A 19119-nucleotide genomic window follows, 5' to 3' on the forward strand; every position below is an offset into this window, starting at 1 on the left:
TAAAGAAAATCTTACACACAGCTTCAGTTAGTGTTGGTGCTGCTGCTGCTGAAACCAGATTTCAGATTCGAGCCTTAACATGAACTCACCTCTTCACTGAGAGGCGACTGCATCCAGCTCTGAGGAGGAACATGAAAACTAAATGAATATGAAATCAAAAACACATTTGCTGTAGCTGCTGGAGGGAAGAGGAATAGAATGACGCTGCTCTGCCTTCGTTTCCTCAAAATGAATCTATATGTTCAGTGTTAAAGGCCTGAGGCTGTTCAATATAGAAAACTCACTGGAGAAATGTCATCTGCATCCAAGGAACAATACGAGTTCAGCTGTTTTCAGTCCTGTAACAGTTTGTTCAACATTAAGAGTTTGAGTTTAAAACTACACAGGAAAAGCTTCTGTTCTCCAGATGTTTATCACATATTTAATGTCTCACTTGAATTGAACAGATTCATTTCAAATTCAGGCCAGTGGTTTCTAAACTGGGGTTCGGGGACTTCAAGAGGTCTCCAGGGAACTTCAAGAGTCTCCAAGGTGCCAGGCGACCCCCAGTGAAGCGTGAAGTACTCTTACAGATTTCAGTTTCCCAGCTGCTCTCAGACATCCAGTTCAGACAGGAAAGAGTTTGTTAACAGCTGCCGCTGACCCATGTCAGCAATGATCAAAGAATAAGTCCAAGTACAGTGGCAAGTAAAAACAATGGCACTATTTGCACTTTTGTGCATAAATTGGTCATGAATGTGACCTGATCTTGACCAAAGTCACAAATAAACACAATATTTCTAAGCTGCTAAATCACATTCATGATCTTTCTTGTCTTTATTGAACACTTTGTATCTGGCATTAATAGAAATATTGATCTCTCTCAAACCCTTATTCCAAATATCGGTAGGTATTTATCGGTAGCTAACTTCTTCCAAGTTAGACTTTAGCTATCAAGCTCCTCTCCTGTGGAACCAGCTCCCAGTTCAGATTCAGGAAGCAGACACACTCTCTACTTTTAAGTCTCGGCTCAAAATCTTCCTCTTTAATAAACCTTAAAGTTAGTTATAGTTATGCTGCCATAAGCTTAGACTGCTGGGGGACCCACCCCCCAATACACTGAGCTCCTTTCCTCCTCCTGTCACTCTCTCCTCTACTGTCACTCCACAATTGTCACCACTGTATGTCATTAACTCTGTGTGTTCTCCCGTAGTTGTCTCGGTCCTTCTCTGTCCACCTCTTTCTGTCCATTTCTGCAAGTGTCCCTGGCTTTGAAGCTGTGTGTCTTCGAGTGTGCAGCTACTGGTCCTACCAACATGCCTGATGTTCTGTTGTTCTTTTTGCTCTCTTCAGTTTCCACTCACCCCAACCGGTCAAGGCAGATGGCTGCCCACCCTGACCAATCTAGTACAGTCCTGGCTCTTTCCATTGATCAAACGTTCCATCCATCACAGAACAGATAATTGACAGATTTGCTGATATTGGTGTTGTGAAGGATAGAGCTTTCAACTTGAACTGTTTTGAAGCTTGTGTCCAAATCTGTATAGTACTATGAATAACAGGATTAGCAACATTTTAAACAAATGGGAGAGATAACTATAACCACCAATGAATACGGAAGACAGTCCTCTCGTTCCATGTTCAACCAGCTGTCGAGCCCAATTCTCTAATCCAGCCAGTTTACCGCAAAGTTATAGCACATGAAGCCTGGTAAGGCCAGTCCACCAGTTAACTTCGACTTGCATAGACGACTCTTCCTAATCCTATGGGACTTGTAGTTCCAGATAAATGTGAGAATAATATCATCTTTTTAAAAAAATGTCTAGTAAGGTATAAAGGTCATTTGTGAAATAGGTATAAAGGTTGAGGGAGACAGACCATTTTCACTGCATTTATCCTACCAATTAAGGAATGTGGGAGAGTTCTCAAGAATTCAAATTGTGTTCTAAATTGTCTAACAGCATTTAGAAATTTGCTACAAAAAGAGCTTCTTCTAACTATTAGTATGTGAACTTCTCATAGGTCAATTTAAAGCAAACCTGCTGGAGCCTCTAGTGCCAGTGCAAATAATAGAGGACTAAGGGCAAATGCCTGCATTTTGCCCCTGTAAAGCTTAAATGGTTCCAAGCGTGTCTGACTAGTAAGGAATCTAGTAGTGCGGTTACATATAGTAGCTTGTCCCATGCAATAAAACTGTGTATAAATAGGACCATTCCACACAGTCAAAGGCCTTTTCTGCATCTAAACGCAGGACAAATAAATCCTCCCTCTTCCAGTATATAGAGTGGATTTTCTATCAACATACATACCTAAAACTATGTTAAAGTCACTGCCAATTTTCAGATTTGTCGTTAAAGTTTCTGGGAATAAACTAAAAACCTTCCAAATCAATCTCTCAGAGAGAGAGAGATAAAGAGAGAGAGAGAAATAGAGAGAGGGAGATTGTCTTTACTACTGTAATTGGTTGTTCTGAATCTCACTCTTAACCAAAACATACCTTCCGTCTTTGTTTGCTATTGTTGAATGATGTAAAAATGGGACATTTCTGGAGGCTAATCCCCTCAATTTTACTAAAAATCTGGAATAGTATACTTGACTTATTCATTTGGCTTTAATTCTATGGTGCATTTCATTTTTCAAGTGTCTCTCTTGCAGGAATATTACATCTGCATGTAATTGTCTCAAATGCAATAGGACTTTACCACTTTTAACTGGCTCATTTATTCCATTCACATTCCATGAGCAAAATTTTAAAATCTCCTCCTGTGTTCCCATCACTGTAGCTATGCATACAAGTTATGTGCCATTTTTCTGATGCACTGCCACTTATCAGTAAAGCAAATGGAGTCAGAGCTAGAACTCCTCCCCATCCCACCCCTAACCCTTTAACAACAACAACAAGATGTGAACCAAAGAACATATTATCCCAGCTTATTCTGTCCATACCTGGAGTTGAGCCTCTGGCAGTGGAAGTGATCCTCCTTACCAGATTCCCAGATATCCCTCTATTGCCAATTGCCTGCTTCTCTACAAAAGTCATGCTATCCATCATTTTGTAGCTCCTGGTTGCACTAAACTCAAAACCCAAACAAAGGATTCTAGCATTTATCTTATTTAGAAGGGTACATTTTATGCAATAAATAAAAATTACAACATTAGGAGAGCAAATTTAATGAAATCTTATTTGAATGGGTTTGTGGAGGCGGCAGTGGCTCAGTTATTAGTGTGGCTGCCTACCAACCATAGGGTTGGAGGGTTGGCCAGCTCTTCCTGACCACATGTCGAAGTGTCTCTGCTCAGGACACCAACAGTCCATCGCCCATACACAGCCCCACACAGTGCCGGTCACAAGCCCGGTAGAAATTGAGGAGGTTGCGTCAGGAAGGGCATCCGTCGTAAAAACTGTGCGTACAATGATCCGCTCTGGCGAACCTGAACTCACGAGATAAGCCGAAGGGACAAAAAAAAAAATAATAATAATTGTCGTCATATTTAAGTGATGTGTTTCTTGTAGTTTCAGTCATGTCTTCGTCAACAGTTGGTCGTCATAATGTATCCTGACGTTTCTCATTATACATTACTAAAAAGTTAACCAGATTGTGGGGACCGTTTAGGTTTGCCAGATTAAATGCAAAACAAACAGCTCCACGAGCAATACAACATAATGATTTATCAATTACAGGAGACAAATAAGTACATTTCATCACCACTCTTACCCAAGTAGCAGGACAGTTTTTAATTTTAACTTCACTGTGTAGGCAGTTTTACTAAGTTAAATGGCTGGAGCACTTAATCTACAGCTGTTCTACACGAGTCTCTAATTAGTTTCACGTCACTGAACTTTCACATCATCTTCATTTACCCATGCGTCGCTAAACTACAACTAAATATTAATCATATCATAGCTGTGTGAAGTTACTGCTGATGCAAACCATCAAACAAACACTGAAATACACTGGTAATACTGTAAAATGTGTCCATTTACATGAACTGTCTTTCACAGGAAAGCTGATTTCTGAAATCGGGGTAGAGGATTAGGGAGACCTGGTTTCCCCAGGTAGAATTCTGTCGGAGAGGCTGATTTCTTTGCCTGATCAGCTTAAATTCAGACGGTTCTTGTTCTGGATCAGCTGTGTGAGTCTGTTTATTCCTTTCTCTCCCCCTGTGCTGTAACACGGCTGCAACAGTGAAAACAGTGTTTCCTGTCACTATACAGTTGAAATCTGTAAGCCAGGCTCAAAAAAAGTCTGTGGAGGAGGAGAAATCAGGTCAAGTAAAGCCTGCTATTACTCACATTTTGGAAACACGTTTAACTTTAATGACGCCTTTGTTGCAAGTCACAAACTACATAACCACTGATCATGAGAAAATGGCCCCATGGGCACAGAGAGGTGGAGGGAATCCAAATCTTATAAATGACCCCCAAACTGAAAGACACTTAAATACAAATACTTCACATTGTGGACAATTTGTGTGTTTTCCTGATCATTTTCACATTAATATACAAAAAAAGTGTCAGATTAACAAACGACCCATTTCACAAAGAGTTCTCTCTGCTCTGACCTTTACTCACCTAAAGAATTTAGAGGCCGACAGATTAAATGATAACAAAAGGAAATATTGGGAGATCTTTTCTCTGATCTGGACCATCTGTCAGAGCTGACACTAATTTTAATGAGATTTATAACTCATGGCCTTTTTAATCCTGAGGGATTTTCCAGATAAACACATGATTAAGCTGCTTGAACGTAGAAATCACTGGAGAGCTTTTCTGCTTCACAACAGCTGAAAATCTCATTAGTTTGGTTCCTCGGTTTATTTCCTCACCGACAGAACGTGAGAAGTAATATTAATCCAATTTATACCTTCAGACTAATGAAAATATATTTGAGTATTTTAAAATCTGATTGATACATCTACTGGACGTTAGTTTTAGAAACTGAACTTTACTGAGCTTTAGGAGCAGGAAGGATTTCATTCACAAACTTCAGGATGGAAGCATGAAGTAAATTCAGTTAAATAACTGGAGATTCTCAGAGGGAAACTAAACCGAGTCTCACATCTCATTATCAAACGGAGTGAAGTTTATTTCTCTCTCACCTTGGAGCTCTGGCTCTGACTCGTCCTGCTTCCTGATTGGCTGAGTTCCTGCTGCCGAGTGGTGATACTGGTTGCTGATTGGAAGACTCTGGCAGGCTCTGTCCTCTCTGCTCTCCTATTGGTTGGAGGGAAATAGCTAGTTGAATTATTTTAAATGAAGCCCAGTGGAGCTCATGTGACAACAAACATTCACAGACTCACTTTAAACTGACATATTCAGAGAAAGTTGGAGCTAATTAACTTATAAGAGGATTAACTCAACATAAATCCATAAGAGAAGTAGTCTGTGGGCTAAATCCAACATGACTGACATGTAAAACGGTGAATTCATCTTTCCTTACGTTCAGAACATCCAGGCTGATGTTTTCAAAGTGGCGGCTCCTCAGCTCTCTCCTCCGGGTGTGGATTTCTACATATTTCTCCTCGGCCAGTTTTCTGCAGGGACATATCCAACACGTGCACCAAGATGGGAAAATGTCAGCTGGATATTAAACTGTGTGGGCTGTAACTGGAGCTTAAGGAAAACACGGAGTCAGGACTGTCCAACCATCGAGTCTGTGAAAGCTTTGTAATTCCACATTTGCTGTAGGGGAAGCTCCACAACAGTGAACCCATCTTTATTACTTTTTCCCCCTAAGGGGAAAATATGCCAGTTTAAAATTTTGTGTCAGGTAAAAATCCTGCTGGATATAGTGATAGTTGCTGTTTCATCAGCTTCACCAGTACAGGTGATGTTCTTCAACACAAAAATACATATTACCTGTACTTCATCAACATCAAGGACTAACAGGTGACTGAGAGCAGCACAAGATGAAAAAGCCCTGCACAGGATGTCACAGGTACTGTCCCTGCAGCCTCTCGCAGGTTTTACTAAGTGATTAAAAGTTATTTTACTGCTTCTTTTTCTCTGTTTAAATAAAACTGAATTTAACTGAATTGTCAGTCACATGCTGTGATGCCTTGACACTGTTACAGAGCTATAATCAGTGCAGGAGCAGCAGTCATGCAGTGTCAGGTGCTCTTAATTATTCCTGCACGTTTTGGGACAGCTCAGATGCTGTGCGTCATGAGTGACTGACATAGCCAGTAATTATCTCAGAATAGTGCTGAGAATTAAACTCTTTTGTTGGGAAGACCCGAGACGTGGGAAAGAGACACAGGCGACTGAGGTGGAAACCATCCTGTCTACAGTCTCTGCATTTCAGCCCAAAACCAGCACCTGTATTTAACCTATAGGAACTTTGTCAGAGCACCTGTTTTGCAGAGTCCCACACAGACTGTGAGCTGACAGAGATCTGTCTTGCGGTCGTCACTGTCCTGTCCACACGACCACTGTGCGATTGACTCAGCTCTGTATTTAGACTCTGATGAGTCTCTGTCAGAATCAAATGTGTGACGCAAACGCACAATAACAGCCACTCATCGTGATGAAACTCAATTAACACGATGGCTCAGAGGTACGAAAGCAGAGTGACTGATTCAATCTGGACTGTCTCATTACCGCCACACTGCTTCACTAAGATCCTGTGTCCTGCAGGACTGAGACCATCCAGCACTATGACTCTCTCTTATGAGCAGCTGGTGTTTATCCCCCCTTCATACTCATACACATAACATGAAGTCATTTTTTGTGATTACTTTTATGTTTGCATGTTTATTTTAATGAAAGCTTTTGATTCAAGGAAACGTTCACCATCACTGTGTAGGTAATGTGAGTGTAAAGCTTTGCAATTGAGTCTGATGGTTTGATCCCAGATGTTGAAAATCTGCATTTCTTTGGATCCCAGGGACAGAAATGATGACGTTTGATGACAGAAATAGATTTAACGTAGGTTTAACGTGCTCCTGCACACCTCACTGACATCTCTCATTTACTGAAGTATTCAGACTTTGGAGAAGCTCCTCTGACAGCAGTTACACTTTGAGTTTTCTAGGTTAAGCCTGTAAAAGCTCTGTACACCTGGACATGGACACGTTCTTCTCTTCTCTTCCTGGCAGATGCTCTCCAGCTCCATCAGATCTCTCTCACCACAATTTGATCACAGGTCTACAGAGTGTTTTCTCTGTTGGGCAGTGTGAACTGTGGGGTCTTATATAAACAGGTGTGCGTCTCTGTTAACTATGTCCAATTAGTTCTATTATACCACAGGTGGACAAGTTCTCAACACGATTCAAAAAGCAACATGCACCTGGACATAATTTGAAGCTGCAAAAAAGAGTCTGAATACTTTTATAAAGGAGAGACTTAAATGTATAACTGAATATGTGCACAAATGGAGCTGAGTACTGTCTTTGTGTGCATGTGTGTAGATGTGCTGTGTATCTCTGCACTGGCTGACACATACAAAAGTTCTTTGTTGTGAAAAGAAAATCTTTAATTTTAACTTCCTCATTTCTTTGAGTTACTTTTTCTCTCATTTATGCATGTTTTATATAAAAGTTTTGTCCATATGCTGCATCTATGATGTGTATAAATAAATGTACATATTATGCAGTACAGTACCTCCTCCATCTACCTGCAACTGTGGCAAAGGGGAAGTTTCTTCTCTGAGTTACCTGAGTCTCTCTGCATTCTCATCAGCTGCCTGCTGTTTGCGGAGCCTCATTCTCTCTCTGGGCGTCATCTTCTCCACCTCTGTCCTCTCCCTCAGAGTCTGCAGGTGAACCTTTGTCTGCCTGAGGACAACCACACCTCTCAATTATCTGTCCAACAGAAGTCCGCCATTGACTATTTTAGCCACCAAAGTGTCTGACTGTCATAAATAAAAGCCAGTTGAGTCTGTGTTGTTAAACCTCTCAAACTATGGCAGGATGCATGCGTCAAACGATGCAACATTTTTTGTACGAATGAAGTCCTACATTTATTATTGCAAAGCAAGTTGTGAGGAGGATGGTGGGTTTACAAAGCACAGGACTGTCACCTCACAGACCTGGGTTCAAGATTCAATATTCTTTATCCTCAATATTCACACATATTTATAAAATACATGGAGGGGGTCCTGGTGGCTCAGTGTTAGAGCAGTGGGTTGGGATGCAGAAAGCAGAGGCTTCAAATCCCACCTCACCAAATGGAGCCCCACCAAGGGGTAACCTTGGTGCTGGTTCCAAGCCAGGACCAAAAAATAAATAAAAATAAAATATGGAAGGTTTGCGAAAGCCGTTGATCTTGATTTATAAAATACACAGGCTCAACAGCTTCTGCCAGTGCATAAATAAATAAAAAAAAACTCTTAGCAATTTAAAGGAGATTTACAAGAGTGGAAATAAAGGAGAAAAAAACCCACCAATATTTAGTTTAAAAGGGACAAGCAATTAAAAAATCCTAACAATCCCACTCACTGCACAGCAGTACGAGGAGTGTGTGTGCGGGATACAGTCTTAAAGCAGTGTAGGTGGGTGAGTGTGTGCATAAATAGGGGGGCACAGTCCCTTTATCAGTCTCACAGCTTGTGCAAATAAGCTATTCAGCATCCCGCTGGATCTGCAGCTGATACTCCTGTACCTCTTGCCAGAGGGCAGGAGGAGAACAGGCCATGGTTGGTGAGGGTCCTTAATGGAGATTGGTGTGCGTATGTAGCACTGCTGACAGATCTCCTTCAGCAATGGGTGAGGGGGCCCAACAATTTTACTGGCGTTGACAACACTTCGCCACAGTCACACATTTGCTAACAGACTTTATGAATTAGCGGCTAGCCTAGCATTAGCTCCGCCACATTTGCCCATGCGCATTCAGTTTTGAGCTTCGGCCTTGTCCTTTGCTCACAGAGCTTCCTCCTGATTCTCTGAATCTTTTGACATTTTTCTGAAATTATTCCATTATTTTAGACAGTTTGTCCATCTTTACAGTCTAGAAACTGTTTGCCACATTATGATAACATTAGAACAGTCACATTTTATATCCTGATCAAATCTGTGTTTTTAGTTACACTGCCATAGTTTTTCTTTACTTACAGATTCAACTGAAACTAGTAAACAAATCAGACAAATCAAAAACCCGCTGTGTCTCTGTGTCCCCCAGAGTGTTTCTGACTTTTTCTTAGAAAAAACTCTGAAGGGTTTCTTTTCAGGCAAAACATTCATCTAGTCAGGCTGGTCCAGGAGCTACACCAGTTTTCATTTGGCTTTGTAGTTTCTGGGGCTTTTGGAGTCCAGGGGTTAAAACCAGCCTGTGTGTGCTACAGTAGTGAGGACAGATTATCTGACAGTGGACTGTGTGTAGTCAGTCTCTCACACACAAACACACCCACACATCTCAACACTTGGGGCTTTAATTATAGAAGGTACTCACTGAAGAGTGTGTCCAAAGTAGTAAAACAGTGTGTGTGCATGTGTGTTTCGGGCTGAAGCAAGGGAGCATAAAGAAGGAGAGGAAGAAAGGAGTGAGTAGAAGGAAATAAGGGGGAAGGCAAAAAAATACAAAATGGGCCAGCAGATAGGAAGCAGCAGGCACATCAGAACAAAACAAAGGAAAACTAAGAAATAAATTGAGGAGGTGAATGCAGCTGAGAAACAGGAGGTATGAGAAGATGAAGAGGACAAAGTGCAGAAAGCAGAGAAGAGGAACATGGGGAGAAGAAAATGAGGATGAGTAAATGGGATGATCGGTAGATGGAGATAAACAACTGGTGGATCCAATTCTCCAATTATTCTCTAACAAGATGGGCTGATTAAAAGAGCTCCAGTCAAGGGAGGAAGAAAAGAAAAAAAAGGACAAAGACATTGGGAAGAAGAGCCTCACATTTTCTTGGCGATGAGTTCAGCATCTTCGTCTCCTCCTGATGACACAAAGACAAATCTGTCTTTCATCTTCTGTGAAACAGAAAGTTATAGAGTGAGAAGGACAAAGTTCATAAATCTTCATGTGACATTTTCCTGCAGCCCACACCAGCTAAAGGTTCTTGTTAATATCAAACTCTGCTCATTTGTCGAAGAGGAGTTTTTTTGACTCCCGTATGTTTACTGGAGGGGTCGGTAACTGGTCAGGAACAGGTTTGGAGGAAGCCCATTATCAAAACCATAGCAGCTGTTTCCCAAAAATCTCTTTGGACCTAAACCCCCACCACCTGAATTCTTTTCATACTGCTTTCATCCTCCTCCATCATCCATGATCCTTAAAACTGCATCACAGGGTGAAGCACAGAGAAGTCTCTTCATGTTTGGCAGTGTTGACCTACTGGATTAGAACATGATGAAGGTCTGCACAGAACTATATTGTGCATGAGGACACCATCATCACGTATGTCTTTCTTACCTGCAGCAGGAACATGTGATTAGCATTGAATATTAGCCAGTAATTGTCTTTTTACTGCTCTCACTGACGATCGCTGTGCAGCTCAACATCTTCAGCCTAAACCCCTTTCCTCTATAATTTTCCATCATGCCACAGTGCGGTATGGAAGCCTATTAGCATAATAATATTTCAGTGGAACCGTGGCAACTGAGACCATAAATACCCTAATTTGTCATCTCTTGTCAGGTGCCCTCCACAGCCACACGGGAAGAGGATCCAGCCTGCAGCTGTGAGGATTGGTATGAAAATATCATCCTGTTATATTATCTGTTAGTGGGAATATGAGAAACCTTATACCGTGTTTAAATAGTAATAGGCTGAGTGATTTTGTGTTGTAGGCAAAGAACTAGGTCAGCCCACAAGCACCCGTGACCACATACAGTATACATGTAGTAAACATACAACATACATGTGCCTGTGACTTTTCTAACACTTCTACAGAAAAAGCAAAGCAGGGCTGTGCTAGAGTGCTGCTGTGTTGAAGTTCTCTCAGGAGAACAGCTACTGCACCAAGCAGCACTTTGTGTAATGCAACAGGACTGTTAATGATCACACATCTCCACAGCAATAAAACTGCTTTCAGTTCGAATCTTTGGTTCATTCTCCTCAGTTCACTCAGCTGCAGTGTCTGTATCTGAACACAGAATCATATCAACTGGACTTTTTCTCATTCGGAAATGTTTCGCTTCTCATCCAAGCAGCTTCTTCAGTCTAAGGGAAATGTAGCCAGGAGTTTCAGTGTTATCCTCCAGAGTAGGCTTCATTTCTCACCGGGTGTGAATAGGCTCATTAGTTGGATAACAGGGGAGGTGAGAACAGGGTGGAGGCATAGAGATGTAATGTTTTCAACTAATCACCTTTAATCCACTAGCATGGGATTGTTAAGTGTGGCGGACTTAAAGCGGACTCATTCGATTCATGTAAACGTTGACATGGACCTACGCAGTAAAGAGAATTGTGGGTAAGTGTAAGCCACAGAGGTCCCGACGTGCCCACCTATATCTTAACATGTTGCATGCTGATCACCGTGTGGACCGTCAGGAATAGAATGAATGAAAGTGTAGATGTTCACATGTTTAACATATTCTAATATTGTCCTGCTGTTTTATTTAGTTTTTAAAGGGAATTTTGTTTTGATAAAAGGCTGCACTTTTATTAGCCAGCAACAGGGTCCTACTTAGGTGTTTGAGATGTGTATTTGAATTTTTTACTTTGTTCCAAAAGGCCAGCGTTAGCTTGCATGCTGTACTTCACATGGACACATTTTGGTTAATAAAAAAAAAAAGTAGTTTCCCAAATTACCATTTAGTGAAATGACCTCCTGTTATCTATCAAAAGTGTCATAGGTTCATTCAGTAACAAAGAACAGGACTGTAGTTCTCCAAGTCTGCAGAAAACAACTCCAGAGGCTTCACATACTTTCCCTTGTCATTGTAATTGTGAGTTTTAAATTCAGTTCAGTAGATGACACCTCAGCATAGAGTCTGGAAAAAGTTCAAGTTTATTTTATTGCTGAAATTCACGTTTACCTTTACACACGCTAATTGTTGTTAACTGTAGAACATGTGAATGCAATTTCTGTTTCCAGATTGTTTTATTCATTGTTAGCAAATTTGGGTTTGTAAAATGCGACAACGTCCTCTTGTTGACATGTACGTCTACCGTGCGAGTATAAAAGAAACTTTCGAACATATCAGAACGTAGATCCACCTCGACGTTTACATGCATCCATGGAGCATAATTCTGCCTCAGCTCTTAATTTCCTGGGGATGGATGAGGGGAATGAAAGGTTTCCAACCAAGAGGAAAGAAGTCGACATGATTCAACCTTTGGTTTACCAAACCTGGATGACAGTACACTTATTCTACAGCTTTTCTTGTGATCAGGAAAAAACCCAGAGCTGATTAGGTTCATTTCCTGCATTAACCAAAAAGGTAAGTTCTGGTACCTCATGTTGTGTTAGCTGGGTAATTAACAGAAATCTACTGTAAACACTGTACTTTATGTTGATAAAGGTAATGCTAAAGGTTGGGAGCTACTGGAAACAAGTCATTAACACTGCAGCAATGTTAACTTTAGGGCAGGCTAAATAAAATACATCATTTCTAGTCTGTGAGGAGAGAATTCTTGTTATATAGGGTGAAGGGTTTGGGGGAGTTGGACCCAAATTGGCACATTACATCACTTAAGAGAATACCACCCAGGACCTGAACAGTTCTGCTGGGTTTGCTCCATCTTAACTTGTAAGTAATCCTCTGTTATTGGACATGTGATCGGCCGTAACAAACAGGTGATTTATAAAAGCCAGTTCCCGCATTTTGCGTATACCTGCATGTTTTCCTCCATGAACTTGGTCTTGAGAATCTCTGCAGCTGATGGTCTAGAAGATGGTTGTTTCTGTAGCATCCTGGTTCAGAGAGACAAACAAACAGCAGCTCAGTGGAAATGTTCAGCAGCAAATACAGTCAAAGCAACAGTTTTTATCCTCTCAGTATGTCTGTGCAGCATGTCCAGCTGCTTAGGTTGGTCTAACATGACAGTGAGGATTTTTCCTCTAAAACCGGCAGTTGAAGTTTAAGTCTGTCACCAGCCATTATAAACCAATTCTGCAAGGGACCTGCAAGCTCCCTAGAGTCTCCTTAGGCTGCAGACATCTCCAGACTTTGCTCTGCTGAGAGCTGATAATCATAGATGGATTATGACACAATAGGCTCCTGGGCACTGACTTGTTCCTTTATGATCATTGAGAGTCTTTGCACATTTCTATCACTTTGTTTTAATTGTGGTCACATTTTTTTGAGGTTGTTTTGCTTCATTTTGCACCTTTGTGACAACATTTTACATCTATGTGTAGACATGTCTTTGTTGGTAACAAACTTATTTTGGTTTAATTTCTTGGATATTTTGCAAGTTTAGACAGGGGACTTCTATTAATCTGTGCATTTACATACATGAAGGGGCAGAATATTAGAAAAACCCCTTTTGGGAATAAGCAGTGCACTGTGCAGCTGTGCATAATAAACGGGTCAGTGAGATGGGTTTACCATAATTTATATCTTAAGGTTTTAGTTAGCAGCTAAAGCAGGTTTGTTTACATTATGGTACAATATGGATCTTTGAACTGTAAGATTGTTCCATTTTATCTCTTTCCATTTGAACGTGTTTTACTAATGACCTGTGTGATTGTGGTTTTGATGGGAACATGGACGTTAGGGATACATCAGCTTTCAGGGTAGATGTTAGTTGAGCTTCTGCCTGACTGATTTTTCCCAGAACCCCTGACCCCATGAAGTAGAACTGACTATTAGTCGATTGAGCAGGGGAAAAAAAAATTATAATCAGTTATAGTCATTTTTCAGCAGAAACTGTTTCCCATGGTTACAGCTTTTCTAATGAGAAGATTTTCTCATTTCACTATTTTCTCTGGGAAACAAAACTTTGACTGCTGCTCAGCAAAACCTCAATATGTTGACTTGGACTTGAGGAAATAATAAGACTTTGTTTTTTCACCAATTGGCAGTTCGAAATCCAATTTAATTATGAAAGAAAATAATTTTGAGGTATCAATGTCTGCTGCAGTTGTACAGTTCTGTGCCTAAACTTTGTTAAACACAATAAAAAAGAAAATCCATTTTACTTTAAAAACCCAGCAGACTTCATATTTCTTAAAGCTGTAGAACCAAATGCTAAAAAAAACACATAGGGGACATAGTGAATGACCACAACCTTCTCTTACTTCATTAGTATTGCTGGGTTCTTGCACATCAACATTACTTTAACATGGAGTAGAAAAAACCTGATCTTCTGTTGAGTTCATGGAACATGTGATGTCTACACAGTCTACACGCAGCAAGTGCACACACTTTGACTATATTAACGGACAGCGAACATCTCAGTGCATATGACTGCTGAGCGTAAACACCAAACACTGCACATCCTCTGTGTTTGCATGTTAATGAATCAGTTCCATGTGAGTGCAGTGATGGTTTCATCCCCTCACCTCTGCATGACAGAGTTCAGGTCCGGAGAGTATGCAGAGGGCAGCGTCGGGGTTTCTCCCTCCACAATCTTCATCACCACAGACAGGAAGTTTGGCCCCTGGAAGGCGTGAATCAGACAGCACATCTCATAGAGGAGGCAGCCCAGAGCCCTGCAGCACAACACACGGACAAGGGATCAGTTCAGTCCTGCTGCATTTGGCAACAACGGAGGTTTATTTGAATCATGCTGATCTTCAGTGGAAAACACGTAGACCCTGAGAGAGTCAGACCCATCCTGAGTCACAACAGTTCCATACACTGCAGTGGATGCAAAGCTCAAAGCAGCTGATACTGGAGCTACAGTACCAACTACACTTTACCTTTCAACCTTTGTTTTCACTCAATCTTGATATTTTTTAGAATCACTATCATCATGAATCATTTTGCCATAAAATAGATTTTGCCCCTTTTACCCTGCCCTACATTTAAAAACAACACTGATGCAACAAGCTGCATTACTGCACCTGCAACACCTGGCATGAACAGGTCTCAATGACTCAGCAGTATCTGGACGTCTAACTTTAACTTTAAGACTGAGGACGTGATTTCAAGCACTTAAATTCTTTGTGAATAGCTCAGACAAAACAAAGTAGTGCTAAAAAGCAGTCAGACACATTTCCTATTACTCTGCCAGTTCTTGGGCTGTGATGCCCTTTTTGGAAACGCAGCGGTTTCCGGTCTGCAGGTGGCCTCGGTCTAGGCCGCTAATGTTTACAGTAGCTCTGCGGTCAGAAGAATTTTGCAAGATAAGACTTAATATGAGGGTATTTTTGTGTTTGTTTTTTTAAACAGATGAGATGATTGATGTCTACATTGGGTGTCCTCAGTCACACAGGTAAAAAAAAAAAAACCCCAGCAGAGAATCGAGTCAGACGTGACAGAGAGGTCAGAGGTCATTCTAATCAGGTTTTCTAACAAGAAGAGTCCACCTTTGCAAACACAAAGTGCTGACAGCAGTCAGAGGTCAGTTGTTGTAATTAGTGAAGAACACATCAGAGAGAAGATGAGGACTTAATTACCAGCAGGGGTGATGAAGGTTGCCTCACTTTCTTACTGAAGTAGCTGAAGATGTGTGGGAATTTAACATGAAGGTCATTAGAGCGGAAATTGCATAAAAACAGGATTTAATCATGTTTAGAGTAACATGAACAGTTTCATTACTTTGAAATAGAAGAAATTTCTTAGATAACTGATATTTGTCTTTATTTTCAGTAGGAACAAGCAATGAACAGAACAACATCACTGCTGAGGCTGAACTTGGGATCAAACAGTTCATTTCCACATCCAGCACTTGAAAAATTGAGTTTTTAACTGCTGTGTTTCATAGTGAAGCTCTTCCTGCTGAGCACAACTTTAAACATTCACCTGTTTCTAGCAGAACTTCATTCCACAGCTATGTAAAACCATCCTGATGGGATTGAACTAAAACCAATTCTCTTGTTGGATGATTTTATCTAAACTTAAGCCTGTGTCTTTATTGTCTAAACCAGACAGCACTGCATAATCTCATTTGATGGATTACTGAACATGCTAACCAACGTAGGCCTAGAGTTGTTCATATTTACTGTTCAAGTAGGACAACACCTCAAGGCCTAAAGATTCCCCACCCGATACAGAAACAAAGCTTCAAACCAGTCAAGAGCCTGAAAGGTAGTACTGGAAGATGAAAAATGACCCACTCCCCAAACCAAAAGAAGGCTTTTACTGGTCTGTGCCCATTTTTTCATAATCTAGTACCAATGAGGGAAGTAAAACTCGGATGAAAAGACAAGTGACACTGAATCAGGGGTTCTGGGGGGGCATGTCAGCACCGGGTTTAATATGACTCTAGGGGACACCAACATGACTGGAGACATCCTTAAACAAAGTCTTCGTCCACCTTATATTAAATTACCAGTAAAGTGATTGATGCATGTTATTCCGTTAATAAAGCAGAGAGATGTAGTTAATTAGTTAGGGTGAAACACCTCACTTGTTTGCTCATATCGATAATTAGGAACAGGTAAACTAACTGCTGTTGGTGTTGGTTATTACTGAGCTCATAACAAGACACAGGTAATTAAAGTGGAGATAGCACAAAGTAGAAGAGGAAGTTCATTAAAACTAAAGACCGAACAGAGGAGGGAAAAACAAAGTCTCTCCTTTTTCTAATCTCATTAACATAGTGCCCACCGTGAGAAAAGTGTTGATTCTTTACAAATAGTTGTTGCCAAATTTAAAAAATAAAACATTTTTATTCACACCAAATTCCCAAAATGACTCATAGGGTTGATCCAGACCCGGAGTCAGCCTGTCTTCTCTCTGTGGACTTGCTGCACTTTTTAAAGCTGTGTCACTGTAAACGGGGCGACAGCCTGTAACCTTTACAGCATCACAGAAACAAGACCTGCCCAAACCAAAACCAGTGGAGACAAAGGGCAACATGACGAGAGAGGCCGACCTGTGAGCTCTGGTCATCTCACCTGTGTGAAGTTGCTGAATAAGTTCTGAAACCGACAGAGGTACTGTACAAACTCCTGTCCACTGAGTGTGCGGCTGACAGCAGCTCACTGACAAACAGCTGCTCTAAGTCTTAAACTGAAGACTGTCCTATGTGAGGAAGAAATGTGGTTTTACACATTTAAGTAAATTCATCATTTATATAAGTTTATCACTGTTACAGTACATGTGATCAACAGCTGTCCACAAACATGTGATACCTGATGAAAAACATAACAAACTGCATGTTTTTCTTCACATTGACAACTCGACTCAATTGTGGAAGAGGCAAATATTGATGAGCAGATGGATGTTTCCATATCAATGATAAACACATTTTCACTGATTTCTGAAATGGATTTTGTTGATCTGTTTGGGTTTGTTTGTGAATCTACAGACAGCACTTAGGTCTTTAACCAGGAGTTCATCTATGTACAAAAACACAAACTGTACACACAGATTTTGTTTGTAGCAGTACTGAAGTAAACACCTGAAAACTAAAATCCATTGTGACTTTGAGCATCCTGAGATACACGATCAAGATTAAATACACAAACCAAGCACAGGGACTTCACTAAAGAGGCCACAACAGTCAGTGTGGGTTAACTGCCATAATGGCTATTTAATAAAAACAAAACAATATTAAAATCCTAAAATTAAAAGGAAAAGAATAAGGCAAACAGTCATACTACTGCAGGGAGACCAACCTCCCAGTGGCAGGGGGCTGGGAGCATCCTAAATGTGACGTAACCACACAACAAACCAAAACCATATTAAATAAAAAGACAACAAAGCATCCAGTATAATGGTGAGTGAGCTCCCAGCATACCAACCACACCCATGGATGGAGGCACCACCCCGCCGCAGTACTAGAAACAAAAGAAAGTTGAAACTCAACTAAATCCAAAAACCACATAACAAATTAAAACCACAATGTGCAACAATACTAAAATAAACTGCAGTCAGTGCTCTGCCTTACACCAGGTGACTGCTCCACTCGTTAACTAAAACCATAAGCAGAAACATCACAACAGTCACAGCAGAATGAGCAGCAGCCAGCCTCCCACACCTGCATCACATTTCTCTCTTAATCAGTTCGCTGTTTCTCTCATTGGCTGCTGCTCCTCTATTGCCACCACCCCTACCTGAGTCCCAGTGTCTACCTGCCACACCATGAACACATCAGTCTATGATCGAAGAGCTGCAGCTTCAAGGGTCTTCTAATTAGACCAAGCATACAGTTACACTTGTCTCAGCTGTCACTTGGGGTTAATCTTTTATTATAATCTTTTATCTGCTTATTTCAGCTGATCCTTCATCCGTTCTGCTGCCTGATGGAGTCTGGAACCAATTATCTTCATCCAGTTTGTGAATATGCAGCAGGTTCAGTCCATTTTCTTGGGGAAAAAAAAAGCCAGAAAAGCAAAACTCACTGAGGTTCTCAGACTGGTCAACTGATTGCAGGAGATACATTGCCGCTGACAGTGATCTGATTTGCTTTCCTTCCTGCAGCAACAAAGACTCAATGAATTGTTGTTTACCTGCAGGTGTCGATCCATCCTAAGATGCACCTGTACAGCCTCCAGCTTCTAACCAATTAAAAAGTGAAATTACTGGTTCCAAAAACATCTTACTGTAAACTGACCCACTGTGAAAGGTGTTGGTCTTAAACTGAAATTTCAAAATGCTCAAATCCCTGCAGAAATCAACTTGTTGATCTGCTTTAGAGTTTACTGGTAAGAGGTGCGGGAACAGAAGAGTGGTTCAGGAAACAAGCAACACGAATAGCCAAGATGAGCAACAACATGTTTAAAGAGACAGTGAGATCTTCCGATAAGACGCAAAACCACCAGAAAGACTCAAAAATTCAGATACACAAATGTCCACAAGACAAGCTGACCAGAGAGACAGGACTATAAGATGGAAAAAATAGATCCTTCCAGACTGCTGAAGTGCCCTGGAGCAGGACTTTTGATCTTATCAATGTTAAAACCTTCAAACAGCTCAGTTGTAGCTCAGTTGATAAGGCAGTTGACCATGGACCACAGAGTCAGTGGTTTGATCCCTGAAGTGTGTGTGAGAGAGAATGGGAATCAACATTGTATAGTGCTTTGGACAAAAGCGCTATATAAGTGACTATTTATTTACCTTTACATCTGAAATTCTAACATGGTGAATGAAATTGACTTTTTTTTTTTACTACAACTGATGTCATTTGATCACATGTGAAGG

The 19119-nt window shown here is 40.8% G+C and overlaps 1 protein-coding gene across 2 annotated transcripts in view; it reads right to left on the reverse strand.

Annotated features, from left to right (window-relative positions):
• nek11 (NIMA-related kinase 11) overlaps positions 1-19119 on the reverse strand; it is a 54614-nt gene that overhangs the window by 21021 nt on the left and 14474 nt on the right. For both annotated transcript variants that reach the window (XM_067510064.1, XM_067510063.1), the window contains exons 7-12: positions 14370-14519; positions 12698-12776; positions 9818-9888; positions 7636-7755; positions 5421-5514; positions 5080-5194 (exon numbers count right to left, since the gene is read on the reverse strand). In XM_067510064.1, coding sequence (XP_067366165.1) covers positions 5080-5194; positions 5421-5514; positions 7636-7755; positions 9818-9888; positions 12698-12776; positions 14370-14519 — 629 coding nt within the window. The remainder of the gene's footprint in view (positions 1-5079; positions 5195-5420; positions 5515-7635; positions 7756-9817; positions 9889-12697; positions 12777-14369; positions 14520-19119) is intronic.

This window comes from Channa argus, chromosome 7, assembly GCF_033026475.1.
Source record: "Channa argus isolate prfri chromosome 7, Channa argus male v1.0, whole genome shotgun sequence".
NCBI lineage: Eukaryota > Metazoa > Chordata > Actinopteri > Anabantiformes > Channidae > Channa > Channa argus.